Source organism: Gymnodraco acuticeps, unplaced genomic scaffold (assembly GCF_902827175.1).
Source record: "Gymnodraco acuticeps unplaced genomic scaffold, fGymAcu1.1, whole genome shotgun sequence".
NCBI classification, from domain to species: Eukaryota; Metazoa; Chordata; class Actinopteri; order Perciformes; family Bathydraconidae; genus Gymnodraco; species Gymnodraco acuticeps.
In genome coordinates, this window is record NW_022991970.1 from 361,089 (window position 1) to 378,830 (window position 17,742).

The 17,742-nt window shown below is 39.3% G+C and overlaps 1 protein-coding gene across 1 annotated transcript; it reads right to left on the reverse strand.

Annotated features, from left to right (window-relative positions):
* Positions 1-10,224: 10,224 nt before the first annotated feature.
* On the reverse strand, positions 10,225-17,520 carry LOC117536104 (YEATS domain-containing protein 4). The gene is made up of 7 exons (XM_034200819.1): positions 15,841-17,520; positions 15,526-15,645; positions 15,344-15,410; positions 14,994-15,088; positions 14,772-14,861; positions 11,294-11,381; positions 10,225-10,812 (listed from the first exon to the last, which is right to left on the reverse strand). Exons 1-7 carry the CDS (start codon positions 15,889-15,891, stop codon positions 10,643-10,645), a joined length of 681 nt encoding a protein of 226 aa, XP_034056710.1. The 5' UTR covers positions 15,892-17,520; the 3' UTR covers positions 10,225-10,642.
* Positions 17,521-17,742: the final 222 nt, after the last annotated feature.

A 17,742-nucleotide genomic window follows, 5' to 3' on the forward strand; every position in this document is an offset into this window, starting at 1 on the left:
AAGACAACACATAAAAAAAGATTGAGACAAAGTTATTGTTGACCATTTAAATAGTTATGCTAAGCTGTCAATATCAGTGTTAATCAACAATGTCAGTTTGAGTCTCTTTTTATCCATGTCTTTGTTATGGAGTACACATGGAACAAACAGCAATATCAAACCCTCTGATGAAACACTGTTGCAGCACCACAAATATTTTTCCCCAATTTTTATTTACTAAAATTCAACAACTGGACTGGCCAATGTCAAATATCAGGTTATCTACGCCAAATATATTTTGTAATTAAAAATATTGATCAGACAGTAAAAAAAACAGACATGAACCTCAGTGCTTATTGGCCTAAACGCTCTACTTAATACTACCAACTAAAAGCTCTGTATCACAAAGTGTATACAATCACAGCCTAACAAAAATGCAAGACAAACATTATGGGTGTAGGAAAGAAAGACATGATGCCGTGCATATGACAACGTTAGTGAGATGGTGCAGACAGCATGTTTAAGAAGTTGCTTATAAAGACCCTGCACTGAATCTGTTGCTTATGTTGTGGAGTGACAGGGCCAAGTGTTACACATGAATATACAAAAATGTGGACAAAATGGTGTAAAAGCACGGAAAAAAAGTCAAATGTACTTGAAATGGAGGATCTAATTTAGAATTTAAATCACCAATTACATGTTTACTACAATCCCTGGTTGAAGTTATATGGATTAAGAACATATTTCACATCAGAACATAAGACAAATTTGAATAGGGAGATTGTGGCGATAGCTAGTCAGTGCGATTAGACACAACAGAAACCACTTTGTAAACAGCATTTGCCTCTTGTTTTTTGGTCAAGGTATGTGTGTACCAGAGCTGCCTGAAATAGTTTAGCGCTTCAACCTGTTTAAGGTCTACACATCTTCCCAGCAACACATCATTTCACATTGCAATAAAGTACATTCATCTTACCTTTTAAAAGTTTTTTTCCATTTAGAGAAAAGAACACAACAAAAAAAGATTTGTTTTTCCAAAACCATAGAGCCGTTTGCTAATACAGCTAGGAAAAAAATAAAAATTAAAGGTGGACATTCATTATGAAAAGTTTGCAGTCCAAAATACACATTTAATATAAATGAGCCAAACATGTAGAGGAATCACCAACTGCATCAAGTACATCAGTAAACATTTTTTATTACAACACCATCTAGTTTTTAATCAAAAGCAGACATTTACAAACATTCTAACAACAAAAAGAATAAATGAGAATGAGGAGGGGGTGGGGAGAACACACCAAATATGTACCCTATAAAAACTGATCTCTAAACTGAATGTACACAGTACAGCGAGCCAATGGAAAATAAAAAGCAAACGGGATGTGATGTTTGTGTCTTCTAGAAAGGAATCGGTGGGCCATTTTATCGTTTCTTCGCAACAAAAAAAAGCATCACACAGTCATTTTCTTGTCAAATAAAACATCATAAAAATAAAAGAACTGTCTGGAAAGTTTCTTTTCTTTCATCTTTAGTTAACATGAGTATAGATGTTTGGATAACATAGCCTTACACAGGTCAGGGTCTTCCATCCACTGCTCTTATTCAGGCAGACAAAATGAACAGACAAGAGAGAAGTATGGTGGACAGGAGAGATGGAGGAGGAGGTGGTGCTTTGATCCTGTCCGGTCATGCAGAGCGGGGAGGTGGTGGCGCAATGAAATCCTTCCTCCTTTTCCTTCCATCCATCCATGATCCTCGTTAGCTAAAGGGGGCCAAAACGAAGGGTGGAGTTTGGTTTGGAGGCAGCCCAACAGAGAACACTTTACCCCCCTCATCATTAAACCTCTACACTACACATACATAGTGCATACCAGGGCTGGGTGCAATTCAGCATCACTGTGAGTTACACATGTCCATTTACTGTTATGCTTACAACAGTATGGTCATAACACAATTAAACGGTCTGTGAAAATAGGGCATATAAATTGTATAATACAATATAAGGACAATCACTGCTGTAGACGTTGTATTGCACCCAACCCTGGGACAGACACAGAGAAACAATGTCATGCAAACTTTAACAGGACAAGAAGGAAATCTATCAGTATATACACAAACCAGAAAATGAAACAATATGCTTTCAAGCCCAGGCCTAAATGTACTTTATTTGTGTTTTGGAGACATGGATTAAAAATGTGTATTATATAAATGTGTGTGTGTAAATTAATATATAGATGCTTGAACGTGACACAAAGCACGACTATAATGTACACTACATTTCAGATGAATGGATAAAGGGAATATGCTGATAGAAAGGGCTAAGACAGGATTTAACTAGACTCCTGGCTTTACAGGGTCACTCCTGCATAGTGCAGCATATTTTCGGTTTTGTGTAGCATACTGTACGCCTAGTGCAATTTGCAAAGATTCTGGTACATTTGTTAAATTCTCCAATCCCCAGTGGTTTTCCAAAAGACTTGCCCTCTCCCGTTTCAACAACTTCTAAATTATTCATTGGTATGTATTAGGGATGGGAACGATTAATCGAATATTCAAAATTATTCAGGTCTTCGAATATGAGTTATGAATATTTTTATTGTAATTTTTTAAAAACATTTTTTGGGAGGGGGCGCCTAAGTTGATTACATATTATCAAATGGAATAATTCAATGTATACGACAGTGCCATAGCTAAATGTGTTAGGTCTAAAGGTGTGTTTTGCTCCGCTCAAACCTCATCGTATGCCCAAATTCCAGCTGAGAGGGTCTTCTCTACAGCGAATCGCCTCCGCACCCGCCTCTCCCCTGAGCATGTAGACATGCTCATATTCTTAAACAAGAATGAGTATTGAATAGCCTCTGTTGTAATAGGGTTACGTTATCCTAACCCGTAATGTTGTTCGTGTATGATCCCTCTTTAATTTAAAAACTAAGTTATGTTTTAAGCATGAAAGCTGTAGGCCTATAGCTGTCAACTGTTCAAACTGTGATCACCTATTCAATACATTTGACAAATTCGACTTGGTTTCTATACTTTTTTGAACATGTATTTATTTATTTCTTCTTTTTTTTTATACGATGTGTACATTTCAGTTCATCGGTTAACCGTTTTTATGGGGGTCAAATATACATTTGCTTTTAAATTCCCATCCCTAGAATGCATTATGTTTAGGGTTGGTTACTACCCATAACACTGGGCTGTACGTTTGTCATACAGCTATTCCCAGAACACATGTATCTTAAATCCAAATGGTAATGGTAATGGCAGGCATTGAATACAAAGCTAGACACTGAAAACTTGAACCACTGTGACACAGCCAACGTTTCCGGAAATGAAGCAATATAGTAGTAAAAGACACAGAAAGGACAAAAAGAGCTGTAGATACAAACACAAAACTACCAAGAGGACGGTATGTATCAGAGGTCCACTTAAAGCACTTCAAATGGAATGTAACATTCATCAGATGAAACGTCAACAGTTCTGATACAGAAAGTCAAATTTGTTAGTTACTCTATTACTTTAAATCCAATTTAATGCAAGGTTTTTGCTTTACATGGGGAATTTAGAGTTAGTTTATGCACCAGGAAAGCCTTACTTACAGGCGATTTAAAGTGTATATTGAAACTTGAACATTCTTTTGCTGTACATAGGGTTTTACATGTTATAAAACCGACAATACCAAACACAGAAGACAAAGTTAATCCTAGTCACACTATTATTTATAAAAGGGGAGAGGGGCATGACTGAACCTTGTCAACAGCCAATTACAAAGCAGACCAAATCATAATTTGCCATATCAAAAATAAGATTCAAACATGTTCTACTCTTAAAGATATGTAATGTGTAGCAGCGTGTCATCTAATAAAGCATGGAAATGAATAAGGACAGAGCCAAACCAGGGTCAAACAGTCCATCAAATCAACGGATTCAACTTTTATAAAACACAACGCATGTGTAATTTATCATTACAAATGTTCTACTGAAAAGATTAGAATATCAAATAATCTTCAGAAATACTACTAATAATGCTTCAGGCATTCAAAAAAAATTGCTATTGCATGGTGGTGTAGAAAAATGTACACCTTAGCAATTCTACTCACTGTGATATCTACAAGGCTGATTGGTTGATCTTTATACGGGGAACTAAACAAAGCATTACAAATGTTTGAAGGCAAATTGGGTGAATGTTAACATTGTGCATAGGCCATCTTTAAGTGTCACAAATATTCAAGTCAAATGTTTTATTATTGATTTTGTTTTCTTAAATGGGCATAAATACTAAGTGCTGACATAGTCAAAGAAACTCTGTTTGACCCTGGTTGAACATGAGCGGATAATATGGTTTTTTTCACAAGTACATCAGGCTTGTGACGATGAGAAAAATGTCAGCCTGGAAAATCCCCCCATGGCAATATGAACAGATAAAACAATGTTTAAGCATATCTGTGGACACAACAAATAGCCACACTACCATCAGGATAAAAAGGGCCAAATTCGCTTTTTCACCCCCCAATTACCATGATCTAAAAAAGGTATCAAGAATGAATACAAACTGGGATTTCTGCAGACATTTAGGTAAAAATATACTTAGTGATTAAGCCCTGTGTCCACTGGGGATCTATTATCTAACAGAGAGAACAACGTGTGTGTTAGAGGAGGCTGCAGTCATTCATGTTGTAATGCTATAATCAAATGCATTGCTTTAAAAGAGCATTTAGGAAAAGGTTTTTACATTTAATTATTACAACTGTGAAACTATACAAATGCTTCATGTTCAAATAGAGAAAAACTAACTCCTTTAAAGAATCAGAAAAGGGAATCTTTTATAAATAATGTGTCTGATGGATAGAGCCACTATATTGAAGTTGTCAAAAGTGAATGTAGGTTATGTAGAGAGTAAATCAATTCTATATCAGAAAATGATTTGGGGGGATGTGCGACTGAGATGCAGAAGCTTCTAGAGTCTGCTCTATGAGCTCTGGTTATTAAACAACACCACAGACATCATAAGGGCTTTGCCGTATAGGGCAAGAGGACAACACAAAATCGTTCAAATCAGATATTTCATCTACAGGTTTTTGCAAAAGTATCATGTTGTTAAACACGCAAGAGACGCCATGGAAGAAAGCATCCATCCACAAACATTACATAATGATTTGAAAACCTCAACACCAAGCGACAATTGGCCTAAACAATATTTCCGTATACATTTATCAGCAACTGACCCAGAACATAATCCAAAAAGCCAGTTACTATACTGCGGCCGAAATGGAAATAATTTCAATGAACATAAAAGTCACATCAAAAATATCAGAAGTATTCAAATGGAAATTTCAGTTTGAGTGAATCAGGCAACTCAACTAGAAAATGCAATGTCTCAAACGTTTTTTTACACATTACTTGTGCTCAGGGTATCAAGGTCTATGTTGTCAGAAACATGATATCAAAAAGGTATTTTTACGTCACCTCAGGTTCTTAAATTGAGGTACAATTATTCACAGGTTAGCAACACTAAATTACAAGACATTGAATTTGACAATAGTAAAATGTCAGGAAATGTTACTGACATGCAAATGTGGCAAAATGACATTCTCAGTTATACGCGAATAAAACATTTACCAAGTATATGTTGCCCCATCAACAAATTAAACATTGGATTTTTCTTCTTCTAAAAATACATCCCAATTTGAACAGATGATACAAAATGCTAAATCTGTAGGGAATACTTTGACATGCCAAACCTGAAGCAGAGATGAGGAGCGGGCTAAGGAGGTCACTTCTTACTACGATTTTTATTTTCAAACTTGAATCTTTTTAAGCCCTAACAGACATTATGGATCTCAATGGGATAAGATGTTGGACTGCTCCTTCTGAATTGACTAAGGCTTTAACAAATGTGTCTCCCCATGAAACTCAATAATAAGAGTGTAAAATCAATAGGTGGAGCAATAATCAATACACCCAATCACAGGGCCTGTAAACAGTCTTTTTCACAGCAGATAGTTTTAGTTAATAGAAAACTATAACGAAATGTCGTTGTCGAAATGTAATGTATTAGCAAACTGTACTTTTCTGGTGACATTTGATTACTTTTTTACATGATTACATTGCATTTAGCTGACGCTTTTATCCAAAGCGACTTTGGTCATGTTACGCTAAGAAGGGTGGCAGTTTTATCAACACTGAGAACTTAGCAGCTCACAATATTTTCCATGCTAATTCATTGTGTCAAAAGGCCTGCTGTTATAGAGGTACATTTTGAGCTCTAGCAGAATCACATATCCCCAGGCAATAAGGAGTCTCTCAAATGAGCATAGCATGTTTTTCATTCTAAATGTGAGATTTTAAAAACACACTGTATTCTTTTTAGTATCTAGTTGTGTCTCCTTGAGCAGACTGCTTACCTCCACCAGACCCCTCCTCTCCTCCAGAGCTGCTTTGCCTGAAGATGATGGCTTCTCCATGGGCTCAGCACCACGCCTACACACACAAACACACACTTCAAGCTACTGCTTCGGTCAGTGGAACCACAGATTGACAGAGCAACGATAACAGATCTCTTTGAAACGTGTGACAGCTGAACTGTAGTCATTTGCATGAGACAGAAAGATGATGAAGATGATGGTGCATAAGGTTAATTGTATCTCCGTTTTATATGAATCTTATCTCATAACATCTGCAGGACGATTATGAAACAAGTTGCTAAGTGAGGTAGGTGACACATAAAAGTACACAAAGAGAAGTGTTTTTCCTCTTGTGTAATACTGAATGGGAAGTACTGTGACGCATGATACTAAAAAAACAAGGGCAATCCGTGTTGGAAAAGACAACGTTAAATAAAGCAATGTGCTTAGGCTTCACTGCAACATATTAAAGCCCAGTGCAACAGCTACAACTGCACTGACGTATTCCTTATTATACAATATCCGCCTAAAACACGATGGTGCAATATTAAACTTTGAGTTGAGACCTACACCGAGATCAGGCCTGGCTTCAGCTGTGCAGACCTGGGGTATAATAAAAGATTCCTGGATCGACTTAAGAGGAATAAGACCTTTGATAGGAAAGGTTGGAAACATTATGGTGAATTTGACATTTGAGTTTAAGGGTAGGGGAAGAAACACCTACATTTACTGAGCAAATAAATTGATGTTGGCAGTGGGCACCTACTCGCTCCAAAAGTAAGCCTAATCACAGACCTTCCTTATCCTGCTTTTATCCACAGCAGACACAGGGCAGCACACACCCTCACTGACTACTATGATCACCTCATAATAGTTCCTTCATGCACTCATGAGAAAAGGCACTTGCGTGAGTTTGCTCTTCCATATTGATTGATTAGGGATGTGGTCTTTTTGTGGCATGGTATTGATGGATCCTCTGTTGTGTTAAGAGACATTACGGACTCTGCCAGGTATACACACATAAACACACTAATGCAACAGAAGATTCACAAGTATGTGTCCTCTTAGAGGGAACTCAATACATTAAAGCTATGCTGATAATGCACTCACACTCATGAATGGACTTAAACTGCACAGACACACAGGCTCTGGGACAACAATGGAGCTCTATGGACCACAACCAGACAAAGACCAAAGTAGGCAGCCAGCGTGCCTGATCATATAGGCAACAAATATAGCCTGAAGTGAGTTTCTCTCCTCTGTTTCTCTGTAGATCCAATCTTTCTATTAATTGATCAGACAGTGTGGTCTCCAAATTATTTCAAAGAAAACACACAGGATGTACATAATAACATGTATCCGGCCCAGGTTTCCATCATGAAAGCAGTTAAATGTCTAAGAGTGAGCTAACAAATTAGTGCTATTAACTTAACAGCATCACACACACAAGTCCTAACATGAATGTGTCCCTGAGATACTCACTGCCAGACCATGTGATAAACTGCCTTAACATCTTTACACAGCTGTTTCCTTTTCAAAGTATGTAAACAGGCCGGTTAGACAACAACAACAACAACACTGAATCACAACACCTTTACCCGTCCCACGGAGGGGACATTACACTGTAACAACCACAGTGAAGAGCATTACATAGCTACATATTCATTAAAAAGGCATGCATAAAATATTAAAGACAACAATAGAAATTACACAAATTACAATTTACAAAAACTGAAAGTGTAGCAGTGTAGCATGTATAAAGTAGTGTCTGTAGTGATAATGTGACACTGGCTTTATTATTAATGTAATAAAATAAGCACAGGTAGTAATGCTATGCTAAAATACATTTTCACCAGCACAGCAAAATGTGTCCATTGGGGGGGAAAACCGAGATAGTATAAACCAGATTAAGATGCCATAAAGCCACTCACTGTCGAATAGCACAGCCATAGGCTACAAAACATGCCTGTTGTTACCGGTTTCACCGAATTTACCTGAAAACTTGAACGCAGCAGAACAGCACCGGTTGTTTTCTCAGCGGGGAGACATGTCTGTTGCATTTACGGTAGCCATATACCAGGTTAATGCGAGCTGGACAGCATTATCAGGAGATATACGGTTCCCTACGTGTTTCCAATGCAGTTTACATTGCTATAAGGCGTATTTGTTAAGTCACTAGCCAGTGTAAAGTTAAAGACATCAGAGAATGCTGTGGAAAGATGTCTCTGGGCAGTTAAGTCGCGCGGAGGATCAGCTCTGTGTCTCTGACGTAGGAACAAAAACCTCTGGTCACGTGACCGTCCACAAAACTCTCGCGGGCTGTTTTATAAATAAAGACACAAGTAACTAGTAAAAGTAAGTTTACTATTTTGTCTGTTATATTTTATTATGCTATAGCTGACTTATTTTGTCCTACATTGCATTGTTTCAATTATGATTTAAATAACGTCTTTAACTAATTTAATTTAGTAGAAGAGAGAAAATAGAGAGAGATCTAATTTACTTTAAACATATTTGATGACTGGGGTAATTGTTTGTGTATTTATTTCTAATTCCTGACTTCTGACGGCGGGTTGCACACAAAAAATAAAATGTGTGGTCTATGCCAGATTTTTTTTACAATATATAACTATAACTAGATTAAAACGAAATCCAGTCAAATAAACTTCACTACATTAGAATCATTTTGAAACCATGTTATTGTTGCTCGATATAACGCGAACTGTTCGGTGATCAAATGAATGAGCACTGTGTCAAAGGTTGGCAACATCTGATTACACAGGGTGACCGTGTTCAATTAGAATTATTTTAGTCATAATAACTGAGAAAATGTGTCACATAACAGGTGAAGTCCCCCACAAACACAAACACTTCCATGAGTACTAAATTACACAAAAGGTGAAATGGTCCACCTACCCTGAATGTGTCCTCCTGATGGCGGGCAGCCGGAGCACAGCCGCCTTCAGCCGGAGCACAGCCGCCTTCAGCCGCTCGGAGAAGTTACTAAAGCCGCCCTCCAGCAACACATGAACCGGCCTGCACAACACTGACTTCATGATAGCCCTTTGTGTTAGACAATATTTGCTTTAAAGTTGTAATAAATCCCCCAAAGACGCCATAAAGTTGCATATTTAAACATAATGGTTAGTACAGCTCGAGGAAGTCTCAGTACGGACGCTGAGGTGGTTGGAAATTCCACCCAGATGCTTTCAGGGGCTTTCGGAAATGTGAAAATCTCGGCTCAAATGAAAAGACCTATATTACCTCTTTAGAATAGATACGAAAACAATATCACCATTGAATCGTTAAGAAATGTAATAACGTTTGTTCTCAAATCTGGTATTGGTCAAACGTGTATGTATACAATGGTAGGGCACATTCAGTTTTACCTAAGCTGAAGTTTATGGTGTTACAATAATGGCTTTATCACAGAGCAAACTTTCACTACATTTGACCAACTTTTGCAGAACACTCCTATGCCAATCCTAAAAGCCATTTCTCACTCAAAGGATTCTATAAGAGTTAATCAACATAAACTTCATCAGCCAAATCAGTCCTCATGCAGTCACCTTCAGCTGGTTTCCCCACCCATCTAGTGTATGTGGACTGTCAGTGGGAAATGGTGTATTCTGCAAATAAATATAGACAGCATCAGGATTGAAAAGCAGGACAAACTCTGCTCAACATTTGCAATTGTGGTGCACAATGCTTAACAATATTGTCATATAGTAACCTTGACTAGCCGGACGCTACTATGGTTGCAGTTCAACACTTGTCATGTGTTTTTAATAAACCCTCATCTAACCCAAATTGTTACAAAATAAATAACATATACAAGAAATCTTGTAAACACAATTGCTTTTTATAGAAAAATCAAAAGATCAGTAAAAATTACCAAATTATTACACTTTTTACATTCCGACACAAAAGTGGACATCTCTTCAGGTAGGTATGGATGTGGGGATGCTAAAATGACTTTTGCTGTTGTCCTCTTATCAGGTACCAATAACATGGACATGAGTGGACAGGATTAATGTTGGATCAGCGGTTCAAGCAATGTGTGGGTAAAAAGACAACAATGACAAGTTTATAAAGAAACAATCCCAAAATCCTTGTTTCAGTGATATACTAAAACTATGTTATGTAAAAATTATTGTAATGTTTTCTCTGAGGGTCCATGTAAAGAAAAACGATTAAAACACAAAATGTGTGATCATAAAATATGTCACAGCAATGTTTTGAATCATTATGTCCGTTCCTCAGTGGTCCTTGTGGTCTCCGTCCTCCTCCAGCTTCCTGATCTCTGCCTTCAGGCTGTTGATGTTCTCTCTGCTGGCTTTTAGTTTGTCCTTCAGCTCAGTGATCTCCAGGCTGGTTCTCCTCTTTGCCGCGTCCATTTTCTCCTTGGTCCTCTGCTCCAGCTCACTGACTGCAGACACGGACAAGCACTCATTAGCATGAGAGGGACTCAAACTCTTTAGTTCAGTGACACAAACTACATGTTTCCATTATGTAGGGTACTGAGGTTAACAGTAAGTCACAATTACGGCCCGTCCACACAGCGGCTTTGGAAAAAGCTTGCCTGTGGGCGTGTCTGAAGCTCGACCAACAACCAATCACATGAATTTCCCGCCCCCTGACACACAAGCAGCGGTTTGATTGGCTAGAGCTTGTACTGGCATATGATTTGGTTGGCTGACGCTTCTGCCGAAAGCTTCAGAAGCTTCAAAAGTTGAACATGGAAAGCCAGGAAAGCTCCGCTCTGCTTCCCACAATGCAGTTCGGCGAAAAGTGACGTCACCCCCATTCAAAGTGAATGGGCAGAAGGGCCGCTGTGTGGACGGGCCGCTGTGTGGACGGGCCGTTAGGGTATCTGAAAATGTGTTTGTGTGCATTGTTGTTGTACATACATTCTGTCTCGTGCTTGTATGCTCCCAGTGTGAGTTGTCTCGATGTGGTCAGTAGCTGCTGCATCATGGCTGTAGGATCCTGGAAGATCTGAAAAAGAAAGAAAACTGAGTTAGACCCATTACATTAAAGGTCTCCTATTATGCCATTTTTAGGCATACATTATGGGTCTCAGATATATAAAAAAAATATAAAAAACTAGGGATGCTCCGATCGCCAATTTTGGGGCCGATCGCCGGAATCTGTATCGGCCGATACCGATCGACGATCCGATCGAGTGGGCGGGGCCTATGGGGATCTTCCATTTAAAGTGATGGTTAAAACTCAGTTAATGGGGCTCATTCACTGGCGCTTCCACAAACAACAACCAACATAATTATTACATTCAAATGAAGTACATTATTCAAGTTTACATTAACTTTGGATAATAACACGGGAGGAATGAGCGGAAGCGCTCTCTCCCCCTCTCTCTCTCTCCTGACAGCCCGTCAGTATCTCATGCAGCTCACTGATCCAGTAATGAGGGACCCAACAGTGAAGAATAAACATATGTATAACTAGTTTAGCTTGTTCCAGAAGTAGATACAATAGCTACGTGTGTTAGGTCTAACTCTTTTGGCGCATTTCCACTACAGTGCGGTTTAAAAATGCCGTGCCTGGCCTGTTTTTGGTTGCGCTTCCACTAGGCGTAGTTCCGGCTAGCGAGTACTTTTTCACAGTTTTCTGGCTCTCCAAATTCGAGGTTCTTTCCGGGCCAACAACTGGGCTGAGTATGCTAAACTAGTGAGAGAATCGCTGGCAACTACAACAAAATGAACATATTTGACCGTGATTTAATTGTAATACACGTTTCAAAATGATGCCGAAGTAACAACATACTGATACCGGTTAGTAAAAACCATGAATCAATGCTTTGACAAGTCTGCAGAAAAGACGTCAGGCGAGAAACCTTTTTAAATGCGTGTTTTTCTGAATAGAGTTCGGCTAAGCTAACGTTGTATATGCTCCGACTGTCCACACTCACAACAACGGCCTCCAGACATAAATAAACCAGCGACTGTATTCGCCATGACACAGGCAGTCTGTGGTTTGTACTTGTTTAACTTTTGTCTAGTTTCTGAACAGATATGAGGAGCTGTGAGCTCTGAGAGCTAACAGCTAACGGCTGATGTTGTTTTTGTGTTTCGCATTGAAGATGACGTCACGGCTCCGCCTACACTGCGTTACTATAGTTACTACCCTAGTTCCTAAACTGTAATGGAAACGCAGCATAAAGTGAGCCTGGCCTACCAAGGCCTAACTATACCATACTAAGCCGTGTGAGGCCCTGCAGTGGAAATGCGCCATTAGTGTGTGTTGCTCTGCTCACCGGTCCGTCACAGCGGGTGGAGCTGCAGGATTTCTGCTTCACACACGTTTCATACCGCTATTTTATTGTCATTTTCGGACACCTTAAAAAGGTCCCATGTCATTCTTTTTCAGTTATTACCCGTTTTTATGCATGTAAACGGTCTGCAAAGTCACAAACCCTCAAAGTACACCCTCACACACACTGGGGCCGTTTCTCAATCTCGAGGAAACTGGCTTCCAAGCCAATATTTCAAGGATGCTACGTCATCGAGTGCTGCCGAAGGACTGTTCCAATCTCCAGCATACTTGGAATTCCACCAAGCCCGCGTCCTTGGTTTGGTGGTAATTTCGAGGCTGCACATGGGTAGACTTTGCGTCCTTAAAATCCCCACAATGCTTTGCGCACGGGCCAATTTCCCCAAATCTGTGGCGGAAAATGTAAGGCGGGGGCCTCTCATATGACGCACACCTGCTAGCCTGTTCCACTCTTTGTTTTCCCAATGCCAGGAAGGATTCTTGTCTAGCTTCTGAAGCAAGTGATTCGGAAGACATGTGCTACAAAGCAAGCATCCTCGCGATTGAGAAACGGCCTGGGTGTTTCTCAATGTCGAGGATGCTTGCTTGGTAGCACATGCACACTTGCTTCAGAAGCAAGGCAAGAATCCTTCCTAGCCTCAGAAAACGAAGAATTGTGGAACAGGCTAACAGCAGGGCCGCCTTAATGCACGGGCTGACCTGAGCTGGGGCCTGGAGATCGGGGGCCTATCATGAGACAATAAAAAAATTCCCAATTTTTTAATTTTTTTTATTTCGGGTGTTTTTAATTTTTTTTTAAATAAACAAAGTCTTGGCTTTCAGAATATGAAACTTATTTCCAAAATCACACGATAAATACATTTTTGAAGCTTGTAAAGGGAAGAAGACAGCTCTCCCTCGCCACTCTGCTGTTCCACAGCGCCGCTTCCCCTCCCTTCGCTGAAATTATGAATGTAAGGGAAAATGTCGGAGAAGAAAAAGTTTGAGAAAGGCGCTCGGAAAAGGAAATTTTTGAGGGAAAGGGAGTTTTGAGACAAGCAGCGATTACAAAAAATGCCGAAGCTTACAGGTTATTTTAAACCTGTAGGCCAGGATGAGGAGGAAGGACAGATTAGTTTTGTACCGAGCGGTAGCGGTGCCGGCCGCGAGGCCTCGGAGGGCCGTCTGGTTCCGATAGCAATGGAGTAGCGGGAGAGGAAAAACAGACAGGAGGGACATTATCTGTTGGAGGAGATGGAGAGGACGACGAGGACTTGCTAGGTGGAGGGGAGCCAACGGCAACCGGACAGATACATGAGGGAGGCCCGATACGTCACTCATCTGGAGGCGAGGACCAGGCGCGCATAGAGCAGAGTGGAGAAGTGCGATCACAGAGCCTGCCGAGGCTATAAATGACTTTGATTTGTTGTTTAAATAGGCCCCAGGGCCTTATGGCAGGTTAGGCTAACAGGTGTGCGTCATATTCGAGGCCCCGCCTTAAATGGAGCACGATTTCCGCCAAAGAAAAATACCAAACAGATCATGCATTTTAGACATCCCTCATATCCCTCTATTTCAGGCATGTTAGAGAATGGCTGATCTGGGTCCTTAGCTTAAAAAAAAAAAAAGAGGAGGGGGAGCTTGTGCCTGCTCAGAATTCTACCGAGAGATTCTCTGCTAAATGCTACCGTGATGAAACACCATATCATGTTCCAAACCACATTAAGGATTATTTCTGAAACAGTACGGAGCTCAAATGCTTTTTCTCTTGCGGGTTTACAACAAGGTGAGTTCCTTTTTATGTCCTGCTTTTTTACACATACTCTCTCACACTTTGTGTATTCCCTGAAACACCGGGGACACATATTTATGTATGAAAGACATCAAAAAGTGCATTTTGCTTGATAGGTCCCCTTTAAAATACTGATGCCATGTCAGTGTGAACATCTAATTCTCTAAGTGTGGACGGTAAACAATATGTGATTCATGCATTTCCCTTTATGGTAGCAAGATTAGATATTAGTATATCACTATAACTGATGGGCCTAGCAATTTAATTAAAGAAATACTTAACATTCAGACAATTCAAAAACCCGAGCACAAAGGAAGGAGTACCATTTCATCATAGAATTCAGAGACAACCGTCTTCTTCGGTATGGCGCTGGTGTCTGACTGGAAGAGCTTCAACAGATGGTACAGAGTCACCTGACACACACACAAGGAAAACAAGTTTTACATTATTTTGTCACACTGGCTTGAATACTAATCTTATCATGTGTTGAATATTGAATATTAGGAATCCAAGCAGCTCAATCAAAATATATATTAGGCACTCACAGGTCTCTCATTGGGGTCAATGAAGAAGATCTTGACGATGATCTCAAACTCCCCCCAGCCCGTCTCTGTGATCTCATACGGAGGCTTCGTCACCACTGGAAGGCAGAGAGAAGTATTTGTACACACGCATATAGTATTTTTATTGTCTGATCACACATTTGAATTACCTTTACATTTAAACCAACCTGGCTTATTTATTGTACTATCCATTTCCAATCACTTTTTCTCATTTGTAAAAAAATTCATTTTCTCATAATGTAAAATAATTCACAAGAAACAATGCATCCCCTCTAAATCACAGAGACATTGGGATGCAGTTACTGCCTGTGGTCATCCTGTGGTTTCCTCACCTCTCAGTGGGTTACCATAGCTCTCATGAAGCTTGAACTGGATCTTCTTCACATACGCAGACATATCCTGGGAGACATGGGGGAAACATGACAATAAGTAGAAGACCAATATCTTTGAAATGACGAGCGTGTTAACATACACTGCTGTATTTGATATCCTTGGTGTGATCCGGATGTCTCACCTCGTTTCTGTAAGGCTTCACATAGACAGACCACTGATGTGTGTGTCCGTCCTCCTCTCTCTTCTTCCCGAAGTAACGGGCAACGTTCCCGAACACAATGGGCTTAATGATGGTTACTCCCTGCAGACCACAGAGGGGAAACATCACGTTGTTATTATATAATTAATCAGTTCCTGTTCAAATACTCCCACATTCAAGAAGAAGAAAAACAGTGGTTATCGTTAGTCATTCCTTATTGGTGTAATTATGAACTACCGTACAGAGAAGTAATGCAACACAGTGAGTTAATGTAACCGCAGACAGCTCCAGTGTTACCTTCACTCTCCCCCCGGAATCTGGACCAAATTCAGTCATCTTTTTGAACATAGTACGATAGAGAGAGAAGTTCAACTCTGTGTTCACTCTACAGGACTCTTCTTGTTCCTAGGCGGGTATCCACATGTAGTATAGCTGCCATTTAAGCATTAAAAGTGTGTTTCATATAGCCAGCGTTTGTAATTTTAAACTACCAGCCAAACAAGCACCGGAAGTGCAACATGCTAACTTGCACGGCAGGAGTGAGACACGGCTACCAGAAGGTTCCGGGCACAATAACGTTGCATTTATTTGTATATGTATATATAATTTCAAGAATGTTATTTTTATTGATAATTGAATCGCATATATTCATAGCATGATGTCCTTGAAAATGGTGATATAAAGTAAACCCTCTTTAACCTCAATACTTATACCTAAAATAAAAATGTATCAGTGAACGTCCCTTAGTGAAAGTATCTCGTAGTAAGTTACATACAAAAAAGTCCTTGCCTCTAAAAAACATTTTATTTCCATAATTTGTGTATTGAACCTCTATCTATTTGGGGGCGGGGGTGGATTTAGAAACCGAGGTTATTGTAGAATGTAGATAATGTGCAGAAATCATTTGTATTTCCATAGACTGCCTAGAAGTAATTGATGATAGCCCTTCCTGACTGCAGCCTTCTCTGAATACCAATTAGATTAATCGTGCACGAAGGAAAGCCAAGAAACCAAACTGCATTTACAAATCTTTTATTTATTTTACTAATGGCCATTTGATAACTTTTGGCTACAAGCTGTCTCTCCCTGTCAGGGAAACTGTAAATGGAACAAATCATTACTAGCAGCATTATAACAGTCCTCCCTGGAAATAATCTAAAAGTTACCCAAATCATAGAAAAAACCCAAGTTACAATAATATCTGATCATAGAGACTCAACGTTTCATACCCTACGTGTTAAAGTGCAAGTTTGCATTGCCATGCTGATCGATTATATTTACAGGTAAAACACTTTAACTGCCATCACCAGGTACCTTTAAAGGTTCGGAACACCTTTGTCAAGTTTCACATGGCTTTTTTTCAAATCAATTGTTACTGTTGGTTTTAAAGTAGCCAAAGATGAATATTTAGTGAAAATATACTTTGTCAAATACTACAAATACATACACAAAAATATACTTTCCATTTGATTGTGAGGTAAAGTCTGGATCTGGGTTCAGAATCAGTCCTTCTGCAGGGACGAGGACCTGAAAACACTTACCTTCAGCGCTGTGGAGAGCACAAAGCAACAAATACACAGCGACACCTATGTCTGATTGACCTATGTCAGGATGACACCGATTGAAACCGTTTTCAGATCACAAAATGTATATAAAGTCAATGTACAATAAAGGCTTTGTAAGGCACAAAAGAGTCTTCAATCAGGCATTTTCTTTTTACAAAACCCTAATTTACAATGTTTCATTAGTCTTTTACAGAGTTTACAAGGTTATGGGTGCATAATGATTAATATCAGTGCATATCAAACACTTTTTAAAGTATACTGTTTGCAAGATTAAAAGAGCAGCATGGGGATTTAAAATAGCGGTTGGCTTTACAAAGTTAACAACTTGTTTTTTGATCAGATGATTCTGAAGCCATTACAATGAATAGGTGGCGTCAACAATCCTTACAATCATCAAATACTTTTAGGCATGCAATATTTCAGGAGAAGGTTGTGCATTTGAATCGAGACTGATATAAAAAGGAAAGACAAATATCTTGACAAGTAAACCAATGATCTCAAATAAGACAACACATAAAAAAAGATTGAGACAAAGTTATTGTTGACCATTTAAATAGTTATGCTAAGCTGTCAATATCAGTGTTAATCAACAATGTCAGTTTGAGTCTCTTTTTATCCATGTCTTTGTTATGGA